General features: G+C 40.4%; 1 protein-coding gene across 2 annotated transcripts in view; it reads left to right on the top strand.

Moving 5' to 3' along the window:
- Positions 1-23,421, top strand: part of syt19 (synaptotagmin XIX) — a 78,086-nt gene that overhangs the window by 6,729 nt on the left and 47,936 nt on the right. Inside the window, exons 2-3 of one of the 2 annotated variants that reach the window (XM_043705926.2) lie at positions 5,550-5,685; positions 22,974-23,161. In XM_043705926.2, coding sequence (XP_043561861.1) covers positions 23,026-23,161 — 136 coding nt within the window. In that variant the 5' untranslated portion in view covers positions 5,550-5,685; positions 22,974-23,025. The remainder of the gene's footprint in view (positions 1-5,549; positions 5,686-22,973; positions 23,162-23,421) is intronic. The other variant, XM_043705928.2, reaches the window with a different exon arrangement.

The raw sequence follows: 23,421 nt of genomic DNA, 5'->3' as shown, positions 1-23,421 counted from the left end.
TGGTCATTAATGGGGTTATGACAAATGTTTCACTTAAGTGAGGGGACATTAATGTGCTTATAAACTCCAAAGGAGGAAACCAGTTTACTGTGAGCTGCAGGTGACTGGCATTTAATGCTTAGAAGACTTTGGGAGTATATGCATACGTTTTGCAAAACTAAACATATAAAAAATGACATCTTTTTAATCTTTTATTTAATTCACATAAATATTCTCTAGTCTTTTATCTTTAACTAATTCTAATTGACATCATTCAGTACATTTGAATTAATATCCAAATGTAGGTTGCTAGCACCCAATTCAACATTACTGCAGTACAATTAATTCAATATTAACATATTCTAAGTTTCTTCAATTGAATCTTGAAATTACTAAAGCTGCTTACTCAAGTTGAACATGAAATGCTAGCCTTGCTGTCTCATTCAACCCAGATCTGACTTCAACACCACAACCTGTACATCATTCTTCATTACCATTATCAATATATGCAATCAGGTCCTAAGTGCTTGCTGACTATCCAATATTCAAATAAGCATATTTTCAGCATTAGTCATAGGATGATGGTATGAGTAAATACCCTATGTTATATACTCTTCCCTAATCAAGGGGTATTTTGATCTTCCTGGTCTGTATGCTTTTTTTCACTAGTTAGAATTATCCACAGAGATGTTAATTGCTTGGAACTGCTATACTGCTGCTTTTCGTTTTCCTTGTCAACTGCTATATTGAATCCACATCTGGTGGAATAAGAAACATATAATAGAAAAGGTTGTGTTGCAAATGTTCCTTCAACAAACCAGATATGAAACATGTTCTGGAGAAATGTTACATAGCCTTGCTTTTCCCTACCATATATGTTAAGGAGATAGGTAGTCACCTCAGCTATATGAAGTATATTATAATTTCACAATTGAAATTCCTCTATAACTTTTCTTCATATCCTGCTTAGGACCATAAGTGTGCATCATTTCAAGATTTTTGATTCTCTGAGTGACCCATGATGATTAAAGATTGAAAATATTGAGTAATCCTTGCCTGGCACGCAGACTAGGCAACTTGCAAATATTATATGAATGCAGCGTAACCAGTTATTTCTGCATTAAACTATCAGAAATGTTTTCTTGAAAAATCCTTTATTGTTGGCGAATGTCAATGCCAATGGACATGATCTATTTGGATTTCCAGAAGGCCAAATAAGATGAGTCCATGGTATTAGGGGAAAGGTACTGGCATGGATAGAGGATTGGCTGTCTGGCAGAAAACAGAGACTCGCGATAAAGAGATGGCAGGTGGTGACTAATGGAGTTGTGTAGGGATCATTGCCCAGAATTATTCAAGTTGTATATTCATGATCTGGAAAACGGAACTGAGAGCATTGTTGCTAGGTTCGCACATGACACAGAGATAGATAGGGGTAAAGGTAATAATGGGGAAGTGGGAAGGTTGCAGAAGGACTTGGATAGATTGGGAGAATAGGCAAAGAAGTCCCAGATGGAATACAATGTGAAGAAAATGTGAGGTTACGCAATTTTAGAGGCATTGACAGTTGAGAGGAAGATTAGAGGCATTGACAGTTTTCTAAACAGGAAAAGGTGTTGAAAATCTGAAGCACAAAGGGAGTTGGGAGTCTTTGTTCAGGTTTATCTTAAGGTTAACATGCAGTTAGGAAGACAAATGCAATATTAGTATTCATTTCAAGAGAGCGAGAGTACAAGAACAGGGATGTAATGCTGTGATGGTATAAGGCTCTGGTCAGACCACATGTGGAATATGGTCAGCAGTTTTGAGCCCTGTATGTTAGGAACAATATGTTAGAGTTGGAGGGGGCCCATACACGGTTTAAGAGAATAATCCCAGGGATGAAGAGCTTGTTATATGGAGAGGTTGAGGACTGTGGGTCTGTACTCTATGGAGGTTAGAAGGATGAGGGGGGATCTCATTGAAACTTACAGAATACGAGAGGCCTGGATAGAGTGGATTTGGAGAAGATATTTCCACTGGTAGGAGAGACTAGGAGCAGATGGAATAGCTTCACAATGAAGGATCGACCTTTTAGAAGGGAGCTGAGGAGGAATTTCTTCAGTCAGACGATGGTAAATCTATGGAACTCATTGCTGCCGCAGGCTGTGGAGGCCAATTTATTGAATATCTTTAAGACAGGGATAGATAGGTTTTTGATAGTAACAGAATCAGAGTTAAGAGTAGAAGGCAGGAGAATGGAATTGAGAATTATGTTAGTCATGATCGAATATTGGAACTGACTCCATGTCTGAATGGCCTAATTTTACTACTATTTCTTATGATCTTATGGCCTTTTCCAAAATACACAGGGTGTCAAGTATATTAAAATTCAAAAAGCCTCAGGGACCATGGCACTTCAATATTTTTCTTTGCTCTTTTGGCACATGTTTATATTTACTTCAATTTGCAATGGCCAACACAATATTCTCTTTGTAGTGTTTTACTGGAGGTAAAACTATTCAGGATATGTTGTTGTCCAAAGAACTTAAATCTGATAATTACTCAAAACATTTCCACTTTTAATAATTTTAGATCATAATATATTCATCCAGTTTTAAAAGTAGAAAGTAAACATAGCACTGTATAAAAGTGCTTGAGAAATTTGGCAGGCCTGGCAGCATCTGTGGAGAAAGAAACAAAGTTAACATTTTGAATCCAATATGACTCTTTTTCTGAACTGAGGGAGGGCTTAAAAATAATAGCCGGTTTGTAGTGGACAAAGGAAGAGGAAGAGTTAATGGAACAGATAGAAAGGGTATCCAGAGCAAAAGACAAAAGGAGTACAAAGGGTAGTAGAGGAGGAATATAGATGAAGAATAGCTGTGAATTTGTTCATGATAGGTGTGAATACTGGAAGGTAGGTCAACTTTGTTGACAGCAAATCCATGAAAACAAAATACTGGAGGTGGAAGGGGTTGTATTAAAAATGGAGGTCTGCGTTCATGCTATGAAGGTGTTGAACACAAAGTTGAGTCCTGAAGACTACAATGTATCTGAATAGAAAATGAGGTGCTTTGCTGGGCCATAGATTGGAGGAACAGTGATTTTGAACTGCAAATACAGTGAAGGAAGTAAAAATAAATCGTTACTTCACCTGGAATATTTATTTAGGATCTCAGACAATAAGGAGAAGAGAAGAAGTAAAAGGACAAGGGTTACACCTTCTGAAGTTGTATGGGAAGATGCAATGGTGGGATTGAGGAAGTTATAAGCTGACAGAGGAGTAGACCAGGCTGGAACAGAGGGAATAGTGCCTATACAATGCTGAAAAGAAGGGAAGGGAGATGTGTTTTTGGTGATGGCATCCTGCTGGAGGTAACGAAAATGGTGCAGGATGATTCTCTGAAGCCTGAGGCTGGTAAGTGGAAAGTGAGGATGGGGGGAGCCCTATAATTATTCTAGGAGGGAAGAGAATGGATGAGGGCAGAATTGCAGGAAATGGGTTGGACATGACTGAGGGTCCTGTCAACTATAATGGCAAAGAGTTCTTGTTTGAAGAAAAAGGAGGTTTGTCAGGGAACCTCTGTGAAATGTAACATCATCAGAACAGATGCAGTAAAGACAGAGGAACCCAGAAAATGGAATGGAGTCCTTACAGGAAATAGGGTGTAAGGAAGTGTAGTCAAAGTAACTGTGGAAGTTGGTGGGTTTGTAATGGATATTATCAGGCAGTCTGTGCCCAGAAATGCAAACAGAAAATCAAGCAATGGAATGGAAGAATCATAGATGGACCAAGTGGAGATGAGAAAAGAATGTAAATTGGCAGCAAAATTGATGTAATTTTCCAATTTTGGATGAGACAAGGAGGTAGCATGAATAATGTCAATGATATATTGGAGAAAGAGATTAGGTAAGGGTCCCGAACAGGACTGGAGAAAGGAGTTTCCAATTACCCCATAAAGACACAGGGATAACTGAGATGCACATGGGTATCCATAGCCACACCTTTGATGTGGAGAATGTTAGTTGGGTGGAAAGAGAAATTGTTCAAAGTGAAGGCTTTCTTTATGTCACTTGAGAAAATAGTGAAACAGGTCAATTAGCTGAAGGAAAACTGGACATTGCTCATGAAAAGCAAGTTGACAGGTAGAACCCTTGAAATTTGTGTTTCAATGAAAGAGGGGTTTCTTTGGATCATGACACTGTCAAAAATGCTATTCTGGGTGTACATGTGTTAGTTCCTAAAGCAGACAGGCAATAGCTTCAAAGTTTGAGGTAACACCCTGGACAAACCTACTTTGAATTTGAAAGGGTTAGACAAAGTAATTTTGATATGAAAGTAAAGAATTAAGGCCATATATGAAGCTCTCAGAGAGATCATTGTCTTCGAAGAATTTATAAACTCACTACCTTTTCTTCTAAGAACATATGTTAAGGCTGGAAGGCTGCAATTGTGAGACAGGCACTAGAAACTGTTGATGATTATGAGCTGTTTCATAAAATTGAACCACTCTCCATCACCTTCATAAATTCAGTAAGGATAGAAAATGAAAAGAGTGAAAAGATAGCCTGTCGATGGAGTTGACTTACATCTGGAAAAGAATTTCAATGGAGTCAAGATCACTCATAGTCAAGAAAAATCCAAATGAGGTTAAAGAGACAGAAAGGTTGTGGAAACAACTTCCTAGTACTTTTCCATTGTATGCAGTGACCATAGCAAGGGCTAAATATAGTCCATCACCAGAGGTCAAAGTTATATCACAGTTAGATATTATAGAGTAACCGAAACTTTATTTAATCAAAGGGATAATTCAAAAGAATTTTTTGGCATATCTTCACTACTTAAGGCTCAGAAAGCAGATCCAGAGTTAAACAAGTTGACACAGTCAGCTCACACTAAAGCTGAGGCTGAAAGAGTTCGAGAGTGACTTTATATTAAACAGAGTGATGATGAACAAATGGAGAGATCCTCAATGAGGAATGGAATGTTGTTTATCAGATAGTAGTATCACCCAAACATCATGAGGAGATCTTACAATAAGCAATAAAGTTGCCAGGGCAGGACATATAGGAAAACCCAAAACTCAAGCATAAGTAAGTAGATATGTGGGGAAAAAGTTTCACCTTCATGTCTTAAGAATGATTTTCTGAAGCAGGAATGCTAGCGTATATATTTGGACACAGATGTTAAGAGTTTTTATCTTAAATTAACATTGTTTTACTTTGGTTTAAAAGACTGAGTGCACAGATAACATCATTCTCTCTTTCTAAGAAATACTTTTTATTGAGAAAATAGCAGAAAAGTTTGAGTCAAATTATTGATTGGAAAATTTTGTAAGCTTTGTTTTATGCAGTTGTACATGTCTCATATGTAAAACATGTGAAAGTAGGATCACAGCTGTTACATCTTCTAAAATGTAAAAACAAGAAAGTAAGTTAAGAATTTAGGAAAAAAATGACCAGAAGTTGTTTGAATACTGCCTGATATACTGTATGACATACTGGATGGACGTTTCATGTTTTGTTGTCTATCTGTCACATATCTGGTCATGAAAAGTATTTAAAAATGGTGTTTTATTGCTTTCAAGGATAGAGGTGTTTAAGAGACTGCATCTTTTGTTTTTGAACGATCAACTGGAAATGAGAAAAACGGACACAGCCTTTAAAAAGGACAGACTGTACAAAGATGTTTGCAGCTTGAAAAACCCAGTGAAGTTAATAGATGTAAGTGAAACAAAGTTACTTCTTGGGGGCATTGAATACAGATAAATTGTCACCAGTTTGTCTTCAGGAAAGCTCAACATAGAAACAATCTCCTGATCAGTCAGGTTGCAGTTTAACATATTCTGAGGGGAGTAAAAGGGAATGGAGCAAGCAGAGATCCAGAAGCCATCTGCACCAATCTTTCTCTTCCCTCTGTCTCTGTAAAGTTTCATTCAAAAGAACAGAAAAACCACATTTGCAGATGGTGAAAGAAGTAATAATGAAACCCAAAGTCAGAAATACTCCAGGTCCAACCAAACCATCAGTGAAGATAGACTGGTCTTCACTGTGGAGATGCCAGTCTCCAGCTAATTTGATTCTTTCCACATGATATCTAGCAATAGTTGGCGGCACTAGATGCCACAAAGGCTATGGACACTGACAACATTCAGGCAATAGTACTGAAGGCTTGCGCTCCAGATCCTGCCGCCTCTCCTAACCACGCTGTTCCAATACAGTTACAACACTGGCATCTACCCGACAGTGTGGAAAATTGCACACATTTGTCCTGCACACAAAAAGCGGGACAAATCCAACCTGACCACTTATTACCCCATTAGTCTACGCTTGATCATCAACAAAGTGATGGAAGGTATCATCAACAGTGCTATCAAGTAGCGCCTGCTCAGCAATACTCTGCTCAGTGACACCCAGTTTGGATTCTGCCTGGGACAATCAGCTCCTGACCTAGTTTCTTGGATCAGATATAGATAAAAGTGCTAAATTTCTGAGGTGAGAGTGACAGCTCTAGACATCAAGGTTGCATTCAACTGAGTGTGACATCAAGGAGCACTAGCAAAACTGGAATCAATGGGTCTAAGGGGGCAAACTCTCCAGTGGTTGGAGTCATATCTGGCACATAGGAAAATGGTCATGGTTGTTAGAGGTCAGTCATTTCAACACCAGGACATTTCTGCAGGAGTTGCTCAGGGCAGTGTCCAAGGCCCTAATCATCTTCAGCTGTTTCATGAATGGCCTTACCTCCATCATAAGGTCAAAAGTGAGGATGTTCGCCGATGATTGCACAATGTTCAGCATCATTTGGGACTCCTCAGCCACTGAAGAAGTCCATGTTCAAATGCAACAAGACCTGGACAATGTCCAGATTTGGGCTGACAAGTGCCAAGTAACATTCACACTATCTCCAATAAGAGACAATCTAACCAAGACCTTGATGTTTAATGGTGTTACGATCACTGAATCCCTCCCCCTGCCCCCCCCCCCCCATCAAAATCCTGGGGAGCTTACTATTAAACCAAAACTCAACTCGACATAAACAAAGTGGCTGCAAGAGCAGGTCAGAGGCTAGAAATAGTGTGGTGAGTAACTTATCTCCTGACTCCCCAAAGCCTATCCACTATCTACAAGACACAAGTCAGAAGTGTGATGGAATATTCCCTATGTGCCTGGATGGATGCAGCTCTAACAACATTCAAGAAGCTTCACACCATCCAGCACAAAGCAGCCTGTTTGATTAGCACCACATCCGCAAACATTCATTCCCTGAACCACCAATGCCCAGTAGCAGCAGTGTATAGTATCTACTGCAGAAATTCACCAAAGATCCTGAGACAGCACCTTGCAAACACACAACCACTTCCATCTAGAATGACAAGGACAGCAAATACATGGGAACACTGCCACCTGCAAGTCCCCTTCAAACCACTCACCATCTTGACTTGGAAATATATTGCTAGTTCTTCACTGTTGCTGGGTCAAAATCCTGGATTTCTCTCCCTGAGGGCATTGTGGGTCAACCTACAGTATCTGGACCACAGTGCTTCAAAAAGACAGCTCACCACCATCTTCTCAAGGGCAACTAGGGACAGGCAATAAATGCTGACCAGCCAGTGATGCCCACATTCCAAGAATGATTTTAAAAAATTAAAATCACTGAAAATTCAAGAGGATTTTATGATCAGTTTTGTGCTTTGGACTGGTGATGCAGATCTGTGTATTTCTGACTTTTTTTTTCCTTTATTGAGATTTTTGATAGTTTCATTAGATCAGATCTGTGACGACTCCAAGAGTAGTGGGGTTTGATTTCAAGTGTATTGCCCCAGTGAGTTATGACACTTTTGCTATCATTCATACATGAGAGCAAAACATCATCAGACTGATAATCACTGCCAATGGGTATTATCAGAATGGAAATCCAACCATTAGTCCAGTACGTAATTGGAGGTTGAATATAATCTTTCAGTATGCCTCTTTGGTATCGATGTCCAATTAAAATATATCCATTTGACCAGAAATTATTGTTGATTCTCACATTCAAAGTGACACATTTAACCAAAAAAGATAAATAAAATACTCACAGAAGTTTATGAATTAGGGGCAGAAACAGGCCAGTTCTCCCTCAAACCTGTCCTACCACCCAAGATCATGTCTGATTCATTTGTATTCCAAGTTCCACATTTCCATCTATCACTGATAACAATTGATTCCTTGCCTAAAAAAATGTATATACCTCCTCCTCAAAAAGTATTCAATGATCCCCACCTCCACTGCTTTCTGAGACAGAAAATTCCCAAGTTGCACAACCTTCTGAGATGAAAAATACTACCCTCTTTTTCTAAAAGGGTAACAACTAATTTTAAAACTGTACCTTGGTTCTGGACTCACCCATAAAAGGAAACAAAAATTCCATGTCCACCCTGCCAAAACCAGACGGGATCTTATACCTATCAATCAAACCAATTCTTGTTGTTCTGAAGTCAATTGAAAATAAACCCAGTTTTTCAACCTTTCATCATTAGACAACTGGCTTATTCCAGGTTTTAATCTAGTAAACTTCCTCTGAACTGCCTTTAGTAGCATTATATCCTTCCTTGATTAAGGTGACCAAAACTGCACATGTTCTTGAGATGTGTTCTCACGAATGTGAAATGTGAGGAAGAAAATTTGCAGTACTCTTTATTTAAAGAGGTATACATATAAATTCATGCAGAGTTGTAATATAGAATTTTGAAACTACAGTACAGGATTAGTTAAGTCCAAATGTATAAGAAGCATTCATTCATATCACCAAACCTTAGTTTTAAAACACAACATTTATAATTCACGACCTATTTCTTACAATATTATTTTAACAGAATAACTCCAAAGGAGACAGAGTGTACTTATAAAATCCAGTTATCTTCAGATTTGTGAAATACACATCTGCGTCTGGATTTAGTTACTGGGGTCCATAAATGCAGATTTTCTTTTATCTTCAAGACCTTCTCTCTCCATATATTGATAGGGTCTTGTCATCTTTGTTGATTGGCTGCCATAATCTCTCATTTATCTTTATTAGTATTCATTTTTATATGAAATTAACCTTGATAATACAACAATTGATTGTTCAATCCTTTTCTTATTCTTATTTTGAGCACACATACTCACATAATTTGTTTCTAAATACTGTTAAAATCTTTATTTAAATACATTCCTTGCAACCATTTCATGCTTTCAAATTCTAAGTTTTGATTTCTAAATTAAAGAATTTAAGAAAGTTTAATATTAATTTTTAGAATAAACCACTTTATTAAAAACATACCTAATGTAAACTTGTTTAAAATGGGTCTTTTATAATAGAGCTGTTGATTATTGTTAATCTTTGAAATATATGTAAAATTGAACTGAAAGGTTGAATTGTTTATCTGTTTTAATGGCTGGTATCCAATTACATTGCTATGGCATACATATCTTTTATCATTAGTACATTGTGACCTTGGAATACATAGTTTCTAGATTTACCTTGTAACATAAAGTTTCTCTTTACACTAATCAAGGTTATAATTGCTATAATTAAAACAATTAGTAGGACAACAACTAATTTGTATAATATTGTCCTAACTTGTGCTGGTGTCCCAGTTGTTTGGTGAACGTTGTACCAATGTCCCATAACATTTTTAAGTTCTGCATTTTGTTGTTCCATAATAAAAAGAGTGAATTGAAAGATTTAATTTTTTGAATTAAATCTTTCAGATCTTCAGCAATAAATGGAAATCATATCTAAATCTACAACGATATTAGCGTCATAAAGATGTACAACACAGAAACAGCTCCTTTGGCCCAACTCGTCCATGCCGACCAGATATCATAACTCAAGCTAGTCCCATTTGCCAGCACTTAGCCCATATCCCTCTAAACCCTTCCTATTCATATACCCATCCAGATGCCTTTTAAAAGCTGTAATTGTATTAGCCTCCACCACTTCCTAGTGGCAGCTCATTCCATACATGCACCACCCTCTGCATGAAAAAGTTGCCCCTTAGGTCCCTTTGATATCTTACCCCCTCACCCTAAACTTACGCTCTCTAGTTCTGGACTCCTCCATCCCAAGTAAAATACCTTATCTGTTTATTCTATCCATGCCCCTCATGACTTTATAAGCTTCTATATGGTCACCCCCTCAGCCGCCAACGCTCCAGGGAAAACAGCCTGGAAAGGGAAAACGCTCCAGCCTATTCAGCCTTCCCTTGTAGCTCAAATACACCAACTCTGGCAACATCCTTGTAAATCTTTTCTGAACCCTTTCAAGTTTCGCAACATCCCAGAGACTAGAATTGCATGCAATATTCCAAAAGTGACCTAACTTATGTCCTGTACAGCCACAACATGGCCTCCCAACTCATCTCCTCAATACTCTGACCAATAAAGGGAAGCACCAAACGCCTTCTTCACTGTCCTATCTGCCTGTGACTCCACTTTCAAGGAACTATGAACCTGCACTCCAAGGTCTCTTTGTTCAGCAACACTCCCTAGGACCTGACCATTAAGTATATAAGTCCTGCTAAGATTTGCTTTTCCAAAATGCAGCACCTCACATTTATCTAAATAAATGTCCAACTGCCACTCCTTAGTCCATTGGCCCATCTGATCAAGATTCCATTGTAATCTGAGGTAACCTTCTTCACTATCCACAATGCCTCCAATTTTGGTATAATTCACCAACTTACTAAGTATACCTCCTATGTTCATTCTGAAATCATTTATATAAATGACGAAGAGTAATGGACCCAGCATCGATCCTTGTGGTAATCTAATTGATTCTTTAAATCATCTTAAACTCTGATGTTTAATGACTGATGATTGGATATGTTATCCAAAACTTGTGTTCCTATCTGGACAGATATGGCATGGGGTGAAATATAAAGTTCCTAAATTAATGGGGCAGGTTAAATGTTTGAATTCCCGATGAGTGGTATTAACACAATATTTGCCTTTCCCTGTGGAAGCAGAATATACAGAAAATTCTCTTCCTCTTGTTACCATTATTGTAGAACTAAATCCTTTTTAAACCCATGTAAACCCGTATGCTAAATTTTAAAAAAACAAACAGGCAAATAAAGGCATTTTCGCTTTATGTACAACGTTTCAAATTAGGAGCAACCCAAGTAACTCCATTTATCAAGACTATTAAACATCGCGCTCTTGGTATTGGAGAATATGACCTAGACTCGCCACCCCAATGTTTTCAATTGTAAAAAGGGGATTGGACTTTTCATTGTCTTTCAACAAAGAGTCACACGTGACAAGGTCTATGAAACTGTAGGGGTGTAATCTCCTTTGTCCATTAAAAATATTACCTGTTTCACAAGTTAGTTCTATGTTTACTCTCTGTTTTGCACTGAACTAGGTGTAAGGGATTAAAATCATCTACCTGATACAAATATAATTACAGAATCATTTTCACTGCATCATTTAAGCCAATATAATGTCACTAAATTAAGTAAAAATCTATTTTACACTGTTTGGTGCATAATCTTCTATGTATATTCCCTCATGCGTTTGAAGGGTGATTGTATTCGTTTCTTGGTAAAATTCCTGATAGCCTGCCAGTGTTTTTTTTTGTTAGAGATTACAAACAAAATCTCAATAGCTGTGTTACAGGTTTTAGTGTTTATTGTGCTCTTAAATATTAAACCAGGTTGCTGCTTGTCATGATCGAAAACTGTGGCGCAGGAAAAATATAATAGATCAGGCAGCATCCGAGGAGCTGGAGAGTCGCATTTCAGGCAGAAGCCCTTCCTCAGAAATGTGGGGTGGGGGGAGTGTAGAAAGAGGCTGAGAGGTTAATAGGAGGGTTGGATTGGGGGTGGGGGGTAAGGTAGCTGGGAAGGCAAAGGGTTGATGCATGTGGGGGGTGATGGTGATAATTCAGAGGGGAGGGTCGAGCGGATAGGTGGGAAGGAAGATGGACAGGAGGACTGTCAAGATGGCAGTGCCAGGTTGGAGGGTTGGATCTGGGATGAGCTGGGGGGAGGGGAAATAAGGAAACTGGTGAGATCGATGTTGATGCCAAGTGGTTGGAGGGTCCCAAAGCGGAAAATGAGGCGTTCTTCCTCCAGTCATCGGGTGGCTAAGATTTGGTGCTGGAGGAGGCCCAGGACTTGCATGTCCTTGGCGGAGTGGGAGGGGGAGTTGAAGTGTCGAGTGGTGGGGTTGTTTGGTGCATGTGTCCCAGAGATGTTCCCTGAAATATTCACCCCCACCCCCATCCTCCTATTTATCTCTCAGCCCCCTTCCCCAACCCACATTCCTGATGAAGGGCTTATGCCCAAAATGTCAACTCTCCTGCTCCTCGGATGCTGCCTGACCTGCTGTGCTTTTCCAGCACCACACTTTTCAACTCTGATCTCCAGCATCTGCAGTCCTCACTTTCTCTCCTGCTTGTCATCATGAAAATGCTGGTAAACGTAACATATTCTCAAACAATAAACTGTCAAATGTTAACAAACTAATTAATAGAACTCAAGTGAATTGACCTAGGTAAACACTCCTGTTCAGTGTATCATTGCACTTAAAAGTAAGAAGATTCCATACATTATGTTGATACTATAAATCTGTAGACTGAAACAATGGCGCAGATTGTATTTTGGCCAGACAGGCATTATTCCAGTGTAGCTGGGAGTTGAACAAAGTGATCTGGGTTAGCTTACAGATAACAACAAGGGCATTGGCAGAGCAGCAGAAATGAAAGGATGAATGCAGCCACCCTGAGAAAAGTCACCAACTTTGTGATCCATAGAGACATTGTTACTGCCTTGGGGTAGCACCTCATTCATCCAGTAACTTGTCATAGGACAAATCGGCAATCCTTTTGCACACTGATATTAATATGTACACTAGGTCATGCGAAGGCACGACATGAATGCTCGAGGGGAATCAATTGCTTTTTTATGCAATTCTCCATGATTGAATTTCTAAGTTTGGTTTGAAATGTTTATTCACTGATGCTTTCGCTTTTGTATTGTGGCCAAGTGACTATCATGTGAGTAGCAGAGGGAAAGCAGGTTTGGGACTGTTGGCCTGTCATCTTACACTTCAGGTGCTGATCCAAGTTCCTTTTAAATGATTTGAGGGTTTTTGCCTCAACTACCAAACTGGACACCATCCTCGGACTGAACAATGCTTTTCCTCATGTCCCCTCAAATCCTTCCATAAGTCACTTCCAATCTGTGCGATCTGCTGATTGACACTCTGCTAATGGAAATAGGCTTTCCCTGTCCACTTCATCCAAGCTCCTTATTACTTTGTATAGTTTGATTAAGTCATCCATCAGTCTCCTCTATTATAAGGAAAACAACATGAGCCTATCCAATTTTCTCTTCTGCCTGCAATTTTAAAGCCATAACATTATTCTTGTAAATCTCCTTTGTATTCTCTTGACAGCAATTATATCCCTCCTGTAATGTGATTACCAGATCTATACACAAAACTCTAGCTGTGGTCTAACCTGTGTCTTATATAGTTCCAGCATTCATCCCTCCTCTTGTACTCAATACCCTGTCCAATGAAGGAATGTATCCCACCTCATCTACCCATCTTGCCAACTTCAGGGGACCTATGGACATACATTCCAAAGGTTTCTCATTTCCTCTGTCTCTCTCAATAACTTCTGATTTATTATGTATTCTCTTGCTTTGTTGACCTCTTCCAAATATATAACCTTGCACATCTTTGAATTGAATTCTCATCCACTCTTCCACTCTCACAACCAAACCATTGATCTTGATATTGTCAGAAAACATTACATGAAGTAGTTTTTCTGTTCTGAAGAAGGGCCACTAGATCCAAAACGTTAACTCTGATTTCTCTTCACAGATGCTGCCAGACCTGCTGAGCTTTTCCAGCAATTTCTGTTTTTATTTCGAGTTTTGAGCCCTTAACTGACTGCAATTTGAGTAATTGTAGCATAGCATTAATACGTGCATTCTCCATGGTAATGCTTTTACAAACCAGAGTCCACTTTCTAACCAAGCAGTATTCTCCTCACCCACAGTATAAATGTTATGTTATTCTTCCTTGTTTTGGTGTTTTGTGTGTTGTCCTGGTGAGTGCTGATGGGAGGCTTCTAGGGGTGAGGGCGAAGGTGCAATGGTTTCAGAACTCCGTGGAGATGGAAATAGGCTGTGGAGATGCATGGGTTTCTTCTAACTGAACTGCAGATCTCAGGATGATGTAGTTGGTACCCCAGGGCATCGGAGGGTGCGGTGTTTAATTCAGCAATAGTTAAACTCAAAGTCCCCTGATGGCAGTGTTTGAAACTTAACTGTCACTGTCCTGTGGCTTTGGGGAAAGTTCAGGCAAAACCTAACTTCAGATCTGTTGAAACATTACTGCCCTCAAGTGGCTGTCTGGTCCTGGCTTTACTGCTCCTCGGGTTTTCAACCATATGAAGCATCTCCCTGTGTTGTCTATTTGGGACAAGGCTCTCGTTAGCTTAACCTCTCACTCAGTTGGCGAGAACATGAGGTTCTTCTCATCTCATCCTGCTCTCTGAACTTTCTCTTACCCTTGTAATTCTGGAGAGAACTCATCTGGCTACATTTTCACTGCGTCTACCTCAATTGTTGCAATCTCTTTCCCTGGCTATCTCTTGACTCTGACTGAGTGAGGCATCCTATTCACAATCTGTCCATTTGTGTGGGAACCCTCCAGGCTTCCGTTTAACTCGGCTGTGAAGGGGTTTTCCAGTACAACCTCAGGTATCCTCCATTCAACTCTCAGTTTCTATACGATCTGCCACGACTCCTAAGCATTTTTGTGGTCTGAGTTCAGCCTTTTTAATTTCTGAAATTTTAACCCAGGTTAAACAATTTTGGATGCTTTGTCCCCTGCAGGACCATTTAAACTTGTCCAACTTTCTGCAAAACGTTTCTGACGCACTTCTTTCTGAGTCACGCCAGTTCTGGAAGGTAAACTCCTTTAACCTTGACAGGCTCCAGCTTGGCTGCTTGACTTCCTTTGTGGCCTGGACCATTTCAGGTTACTATGACTCAATTGGTGGCCAGTGTATTCCTGAATGGGACAGTTATCACTGTCACCAGTATCTTTGGAATGATATCTCTGATTCCAGGTCCTGAGACTAAACCACATATTGCAGGTAAACATAGTTACAAGGAACAGATGTGCATTCTTCACTCACTTCCCTCAGCATGTCCTTGGCTTTCAGAGCAGGGGCAAGGTTTAAAATCCTCCCTGACGTTAAGGATTGGATAATCCCAGTTTCTCTGAGTAAAGCTTGTTTGTTTTTTGGGGAGGGATACAGGGACATTAATCTCACCAGGATAAAACTCCCCCAGCTTTCAGGAGTTTCCTGAGCAAGTCACACATAAGAAAATCTCTCACAAGTGGCTAGATTATGTTCCCCCTGCTGGGCTCTCTCTCTCAGGACTGGTTATTGGACTTTCACCATTCCATTTTAACCTGCAGCATTCCTGAAGGAATTTACTGCAGTGGAAACACATTAGTCTCTCAGGATTTAGATTTAGATTAGATTAGATTACAGTGTGGAAACAGGCCCTTCGGCCCAACAAGTTCACACTGACCCGCCGAAGCGAAACCCACCCATACCCCTACATTTACCCCTTACCTAACACTACAGGCAATTTAGTATGGCCAATTCACCTGACCCTGCACATCTTTGGATGGTGGGAGGAAACCGGAGCACCCGGAGGAAACCCACGCAGACACGGGGAGAACGTGCAAACTCCACACAGTCAGTCGCCTGAGGCGGGGATTGAACCCGGGTCTCTGGCGCTGTGAGGCAGCAGTGCTAACCACTGTGCCACCGTGCCGTCCACCAAGATTCTTCTTTCAGGTTTGGACGAACTTTGCATACCCTCATGTGTACTCACTTTGCTGGTAGCTGTCTTTATTTCTGTCTTTGTCTTCTTATTAACCCACTGACTTTGGGAGTGGTTCTGAAAAAGTCAGCCTCAGCTGCTTCTTTCAGGATGAGCTCAAAACTATTACCAATGGCTGTGGTTTCTCTAGCTTTGAGAACTCTCTGCTCCTTCAAATGCATTCCTCAGTTATGAGGTAGTCAATTCTTAAATTCTTCCAGCTGCATCATTGCAAGTATTTCATCAAGATACACTGCATTTTTATGGAGTGGACTCACCAGTCAAAAGAAATATGCTTTCGTCTTTTTGAATTCCAGACAGCTCTGAAAGGGTTTGTTTTGAATATTCCTGAATTGCTGATGATGTACCTCCAGGACCAACTGATACATAATAAGAATGGCAGCTTCTGTCTTCTGAGAATCAGTGGACATTTCAGGGGTCAATATGGAACAGAGCTCTTAAACCTTCCTTGCTAACTGACTCGGAATAACAAGGAGCCATATTACTTGCAACATCGCTACTACCATTCCATAAGTAGTGGAAAAAAACTTCATATCACCATGTTTCAATTTAGGAACACACTTAATGTAATTAAATATATTTAATGTATTGCTCGGTTCTGGGTAGGGAGATATAGACTGTTATCACATGAATAGGGGTTTTCATGAGCAGTTTCAGTCTGAACCCATTCTTTCTGAGCCTGTAAATATATTTCCAGCTTTTGCAGGTGAAAAGTTCTTTCATTCTTCGTCTCCCTCTCTTCTTCCTCTCTCTCTTCCTTCTCCTCCTCTCTCTTTAAACTCATAGAGTGATTGAGATATACAGCAAGGAAACAGATCCTTCCATCCAACTAATCCACGCCAGCCAGCATCTTAAATTAATCCAGTCCCATTTGCCAGCATTTGGCCCATATCCCTTCTTATTCATGTATCCATCCAGATGCCTTTTAAATGTTGTAATTGTACCAGCCTCCACCACTTCATCTGGCAGCTCATTCCGTACTCTCATCACCCTCTGCATGAAAAAGTTGCCTCTTAGGTCCCTTTTAAATCTTGCCCCCTCACCCTAAACCTATGCCCTCTCATTTTGGACTCCCCCACCTCAGGAAAAAGACCTTGTTTATTTACCCTATCCATCCCCTCATGATTTTATAAACCTCTGTAACCTCAGCCTCCAATGCTCCAGGGAAAATAGCCCCAGCTTATTCAGCCTCTCCCTATAGCTCAAACCCTCCAACCCTGGCAACATCCTTGTAAATCTTTTCTGAACTCTTTCAAGTTTCAAAACATCCTTCCTAAAGCAGGGAAACCAGAATTACACACAGTACTCCAATAGTGGTCTAGCTAATGTCCTGTACAGCTGCAACATGACCTCCTAGCTTCTGTACTCAAGCACTGACCAATAAAGGCAAGCAGACCAAACGCCTTCTTCACTACCACTTTCAGGGAACTATGCACCTGTACTCTAAGGTCTCTTTGTTCAGCAACGCTCCCGAGGACCTTACCATTAAGTGTATAAGCCCTGCCCTGATTTGCCTTTCCAAAATGCAGCACCTCACATTTATCTAAATTAAACTCCATCTGCCACTCCTCGGCCCATTAGCCCATCTAATCAAGATCCCGTTGTATGCTGAGGTAATCTTCTTCGCTGTCCACTACACCTCAATTTTGGTGTCATCTGCAAACTTACTAACCATACATCCCTGTTGCAAGCTGTATTTGAAGTTTTTCCATGTCGAGTTGGTTGACAGGATGTTGATTAGCTTTTAGTTCTAACTCCTTATCTACTTGCTCTAATTATGGATTGCATCCTGGGTGCTGAGCCAACATTTTAAGAATTGAATGCCATTTTGCCTTGTTGGACAGTTTCACTTAGAACCTTCCTAGCTACAGCCCTCAACTGGTCTGTGCTCAGCAACAATGACTTAAAAAGAGGGAGAAAGTGGGGTATGAAAGAAAGCTTGCCATTAATATTCAAACAGAAAGTAAAAGAGTTTGCACAAGTTTTTAATTAGGAAAAGAGAAAAGAATTAGAAAAACTACTAGTGATACTCGAGAGCAGTGGATCCTAATCCTGGCAGTACACACCATGCTTCAGTGAGACATACAATTCTACAGGACACCAATCTTCTGCTGAATTGATTCCTCATAAATGTCGTATTTACTTACATTTACTACGGTTATGATCTCACGAGAGAGTTTTGCAATATAGCGCAAACCAGAACAATGAAATGCATTAATGTTTCAAATTACCCGGCAACAACACACCATCTTCAATTGTGAACAGAGGCATATTTTCAAAATTGACTCAACTCACCTAGTTCGAACTATTTATGAGCAATGGATCAGAGCAAAACATAATGGAGAGTATATTACAATTTACTGGGTTAATGGGAACCCTGGGCCTGTTAATGTGCACAGATCCAGGGAGGAATTGATGAAAGATCCAGCTGCACACCTTGCTCCATTATCAAGTGCTCCCTTCTGCTGTTTTTCACATATGCCAGTGTTGAAAATGCTCACTTGCAGAGGTTTGTTGTTGCAAACAACAAGAGTACAGCAATAGCAGGGTTGGAAATTGTCGGTTAGTTGTACAGCCAAAACCATTACAAAGACACCTCTCTAAACTTCAGCTTCATTGTGCAATCCATCTGTTGCTCTGCATATTTCTCTTTTTTCTTTCAATGTCAGTTTTTGATGAATTGGAAGACAGCGAACAAAACAGGTCACATATCGAGTCATAGCTGAAAATGTGTTGCTGGAAAAGCGCAGCAGGTCAGGCAACATCCAAGGAGCAGGAGAATCGACATTTCGGGCATGAGCACTTCTTCAGGAATGAGGAAAGTGTGCCAAGCAGGCTAAGATAAAAGGTAGGGAGGAGGGACTTGGGGGAGGGGCGTTGGAAATGTGATAGGTGGAAGGAGGTTAAGGTGAGGGTGATAGGCCGGAGTGGGGGTGGGGGCGGAGTGGTCAGGAAGAAGATTGCAGGTTAGGAAGGTGGTGCTGAGTTCGAAGGTTGGGACTGAGACAAGGTGGGGGGAGGGGAAATGAGGAAACTGGAGAAATCTGAGTTCATCCATTGTGGTTGGAGGGTTCCTAGGGGGAAGATGAGGCGCTCTTCCTCCAGCCGTCATGTTGCTATGGTCTGGCAATGGAGGAGTCCAAGGACCTGCATGTCCTTGGTGGAGTGGGAGGGGGAGTTGAAGTGTTGAGCCACGGGGTGGTTGGGTTGATTGGTCCGGGTGTCCCAGAGGTGTTCTCTGAAACGTTCCACAAGTAGGATTTCTCCAGTTTCCTCATTTCCCCTCCCCCCACCTTGTCTCAGTCCCAATCCTCGAACTCAGCACCACCTTCCTAACCTGCAATCTTCTTCCTGACCTCTCTGCCCCACCACCCCCACTCTGGCCTATCACCCTCACCTTAACCTCTTTCCACCTATCACATTTCCAATGCCCCTCCCCCAAGTCCCTCCTCCCTACCTTTTATCTTAGCCTGCTTGGCACACTTTCCTCATTCCTGAAGAAGGGCTCATGCCCGAAATGTCGATTCTCCTGCTCCTTGGATGCCTGACCTGCTGCGCTTTTCCAGCAACACATTTTCAGCTCTGATCTCCAGCATCTGCAGTCCTCACTTTCTCCTCACATATCGAGTCATAGCTTTCCAGATTTGTTGAGGTGAAGCCATGTTTGAACTTCTATTGCAGATGCTTTGAGACATTTGAAAATTAGGCTGTACACCTTGACAGCTGTGTCTGCTGTTCACAATACTGTGGGGAACATCTCAAGTGAAACCCCTGTCACTGTGTCCTGTCAAAGGCCCAGTTTTGACCTGAAACCTTGAAGTTTATCTGTGACAGTCAGGACTGTTTTGGTCTTCTCCTGTATATATCCAGCTCATTCAGGTGCCTGAGAATGTCTGTGAGATATGCAAGCTTAGCCTGCGAGTAATCATCAGGTAGTAATTTTTTATACAGTTCATGCATTGTTGAAAAGTCTATCACTTCTCTCCGGAGCTCATTAACACAGTAGAGAACCTTCACCCACAATAATCATCGGTGTGATGTAAACCCTGATGCTTGGCTCCTGTCTCTGCACACAAAATAGTGAACAAACATGATTTCAATGCCATTGGTTTATATAATTCACAATTTTCATGGTTTACTTTAATGCCGTACCTAAATTTGGCGGCGTTGTGTTGGCTATAAGAGCTTCAAGGTGCATGATGCAATGAATGACTTGAAAGTCAGGATATTGCTCTTCTACCTTATGAACAAATCCTTTCCCTGTCATGGAGGCTGCTCCGTCAGTGCATTGCTCCAACATACGGCCCAAATGAATCCCTTTTCCCTCAAGTTATCAAAAATCTGTTACAGGAAATGTTTCTTCATCAGTTGCATGACTTGGTAGCTCCTTACAAATGAAAAAAAATTACCTGAATGGAATTCCCATCAATAGGTTTTACATATAAGGATGTGAAAGGATGAGAGGTCTAGAACGTATTTTCCCTGGAGCATAGGAGGCTGAGTGGTGACTTTATAGAAATTTAAGGCCTTCTCCCCAGGATAGGTGAGTCCAAAACTAGAGGACATAGGTTTAAGGTATGAGGAGAAAGATTTAAAAAGAACTTGAGAGTCAACGTTTTCACTCAGCGAATGGTGCACAAATGGATCAAGCTGCCAGTGTAAGTAGTAGATGCAGGTAAAGTTACAACATTTAAAAAACATTTGGACAGGTACATGGATAGGAAAGCTTTAGAGAGATATGGGTCAAACCTGGGACAAATGGGACTAGTTCAGTTTAGGAAACCTGGTCAGCATGGACATGTTGGACCAAAGGGATTATGTGATGAGGAATCATTGGATAGGTTGTACCTGCATCCATTCAGCTTCAAAGAATGAGAGATAGTCTTATTGAAACATATAAGATGCTGAGGGGACTTGTCAACAAGGATTCTGGGAAGATGTTTCGTCTTCTGTGGGAGACTACATGAAAGACATGATTTGAAAATAAGAACTTTCACCTTTAAGATGGAGATGAGGAAACAAAATACTCTTCCAGAGGGCCATTATTCTGTGAAATTCTCTTCCCCAGGAAACAGTGGAGGCATGATCATTGAAGTTATTTCAGGCTGAGACAGATAGATGTTTGGTAGACTAGAGAGAATAGGGTGATGAGGGGACAGACTGGAAAGTGGAGTTGAGACCACAACCAGATTGGCCATCATCTTATTGAATGGCAGAGTAGGATTGAAGGCCGAATGGCCTGCTCCTCCTCCTAAACCTTATGTTCCCATGAAGAGCTACCATGTAAGCAAATAAAATGCAATGTCATGTAATTGTTCACTATTAGCCTCCACATCAGATATTGGCCCTTTGAGAATTTTAGAGCCAACTGTAGTGTTGGGATCTGTATATGGTGAGTTGCCAGGCATGAGTGGCTGTAGCCAAACAGCGGTAAATGGCTTGTCAGCTGATGGAGAATGAAGACTCAGATGAGAATGTTGCTGAGGGAAGCATACAGGAGACCAATGATGAACATGCACACTGAGATGTTGGATGCATTGGTTGGCCTGTCAGAAATCTTCCTACCATTGTCGAAGAACATGAGGTTGGTGTGGCTCTGACATGACAGGGGATATTGTGTACAGCCTGAATCTCATTCTTTCCAACATGACAGTGTGGAAAAACATAAGACTGGGAGTTCTGTGCCCACTAACTTGTATGCTTGCATTACATTTATAAATGGAGGCAAATTCCTCTATCTAAAGTAGCAACAATGCTGATATAGGTTGCCTTTTGAAAGGGTTAACATGACTGAATTGTACCATATGCTACAAAATAGCCTGCAGTCAAAATGTATCTCTGCATGGTACTAGAAAGGTAATAAATTAGGGTACAGTAAGATCGTGGATATGCTACCAGACTAGTAATCCAGAGGCCTGAACAATGATCTGATGATGACTTCAAATTCTACTTCGTCAGCTGGGGAATCCAAATTCACTTAATTAATTAAACCCGGAATAAAAAGTTGGTATCAGTAAGGTGGCTATGTAACTACAAAATTGTTATAAAACTTATCTTGGTCACTGCACTACCCTTTGGAGAAGGAGATCTGTTGGCCTTAGCCAGACAGGTTTAAGCATAACTCTAGACCTACAGCAATGCGGTTGACTCTTAATTACCTTGTGAAATTGGTCTGCAGGTGCAACAGGTAATTAAAAGGCAAATGGATTTTTTTTCCTTTATTGCTCAAGGGATTGAGTTTGAAAGCAGGGAGGTTACGTTGCAGCTGCACAAGGTGTTGGTGAGGTCACACCTGGAGTACTGTGTGCAGTTTTGGTCTCCTTACTTAAGAAGTGCTGTACTGGCACTAGAGGGGGGTGCAGAGGAGGTTCACTAGGTTGACTCTGGAGTTGAGGGGGTTGGTTTTTGAGGAGAGACTGAATAGACTGGGATTATATTTATTGGAATTTAAAAGAATGATGGGGAATTCTTATAGAAACATATAAAATTATGAAGGGAATAGATCAGATAGAAGTAGAGAGGATGTTTGCATTGGCAGGTGAAACTAGGACAAGAGAGCATCGCCTCAAAATTAGGGGAAGCAGATTTAGGACGGAATTGAGAAGGAACTTCTTCACCCAGAGGGTTCTGAATCTATGGAATTCCCTGCCCAGTGAAGTAGTTGAGGCTTTCTCAGTAAATGTTTTCAAAGCTAAGATAGATCATTTTTTGAACCGTGAAGGGACTAAGGGTTATGGTGAGAGGGAGGGTAAGTGGAGCTGAGGACATGAAAAGATCAGCCACGATTTTATTGAATGGTGGAGTGGGCTTGAAAAGTGCCAGATGGCCTAGACTTGCTCCTAGTTCTTATATTCTTATGTAAAGAGCCTAGTAAACCATTCTGTATTGGGTAACTAATGATGACTGATAAGTGCTGGCCTTATGAAAGATGCCTACATCTGTGAATATTTTTTTAAAAGAGCTCTTGACTTCCATGTTCCTGGACATATGTAAATGAGAGTTTAAAAATGATTGTGCAATATTATTTGTGTAGCCTATAAACCTATCAAAAGGAACATACCAGTTGCAGTCACTAATGTTATTTTTAATCAATTCTGTTTTATCTTACAGACACAGAAGGAGCATAGATTTTACCAGCAAATTCTTGGCTGTTATTCAAAACATGAACATTAATCTGGGTAATACAATGAAAATGATTCTCTTGGGGGCAGCAGGCCTTTTCCTTTTGGTATCCATGATAATTCTAGGATGGCAGATCTACTTTTACTGTCAACATAGAAAAGCAAAGAAAATTAAAGGTGAGCCCAGTCTAAACTCTAGAAAAAAGATGTATAGCATTCCTTAATAGGAATGGTGTATAGCATTCTTTTAAGACTTTTACTGTAGCAAACATACTAAAGTCAACATAGATGAAGCCTTATTCACCCAAATAATAGAAAAAATTAGAGAAAAAAGTATTCCTTATTAACATTTGAATACAACTGAAAACCTAACGCCCTGTTTATGCATTACAATGCACTCTCAGCAGATTTTGTTCTTAAAGTGTCAAACTCTTCTT

Source organism: Chiloscyllium plagiosum, unplaced genomic scaffold (assembly GCF_037043375.1).
Source record: "Chiloscyllium plagiosum isolate Xiang-an unplaced genomic scaffold, Cpla_swu_hap1 HiC_scaffold_18, whole genome shotgun sequence".
Lineage (NCBI taxonomy): Eukaryota > Metazoa > Chordata > Chondrichthyes > Orectolobiformes > Hemiscylliidae > Chiloscyllium > Chiloscyllium plagiosum.
This window is presented reverse-complemented; position numbering and strand designations above follow the sequence as displayed.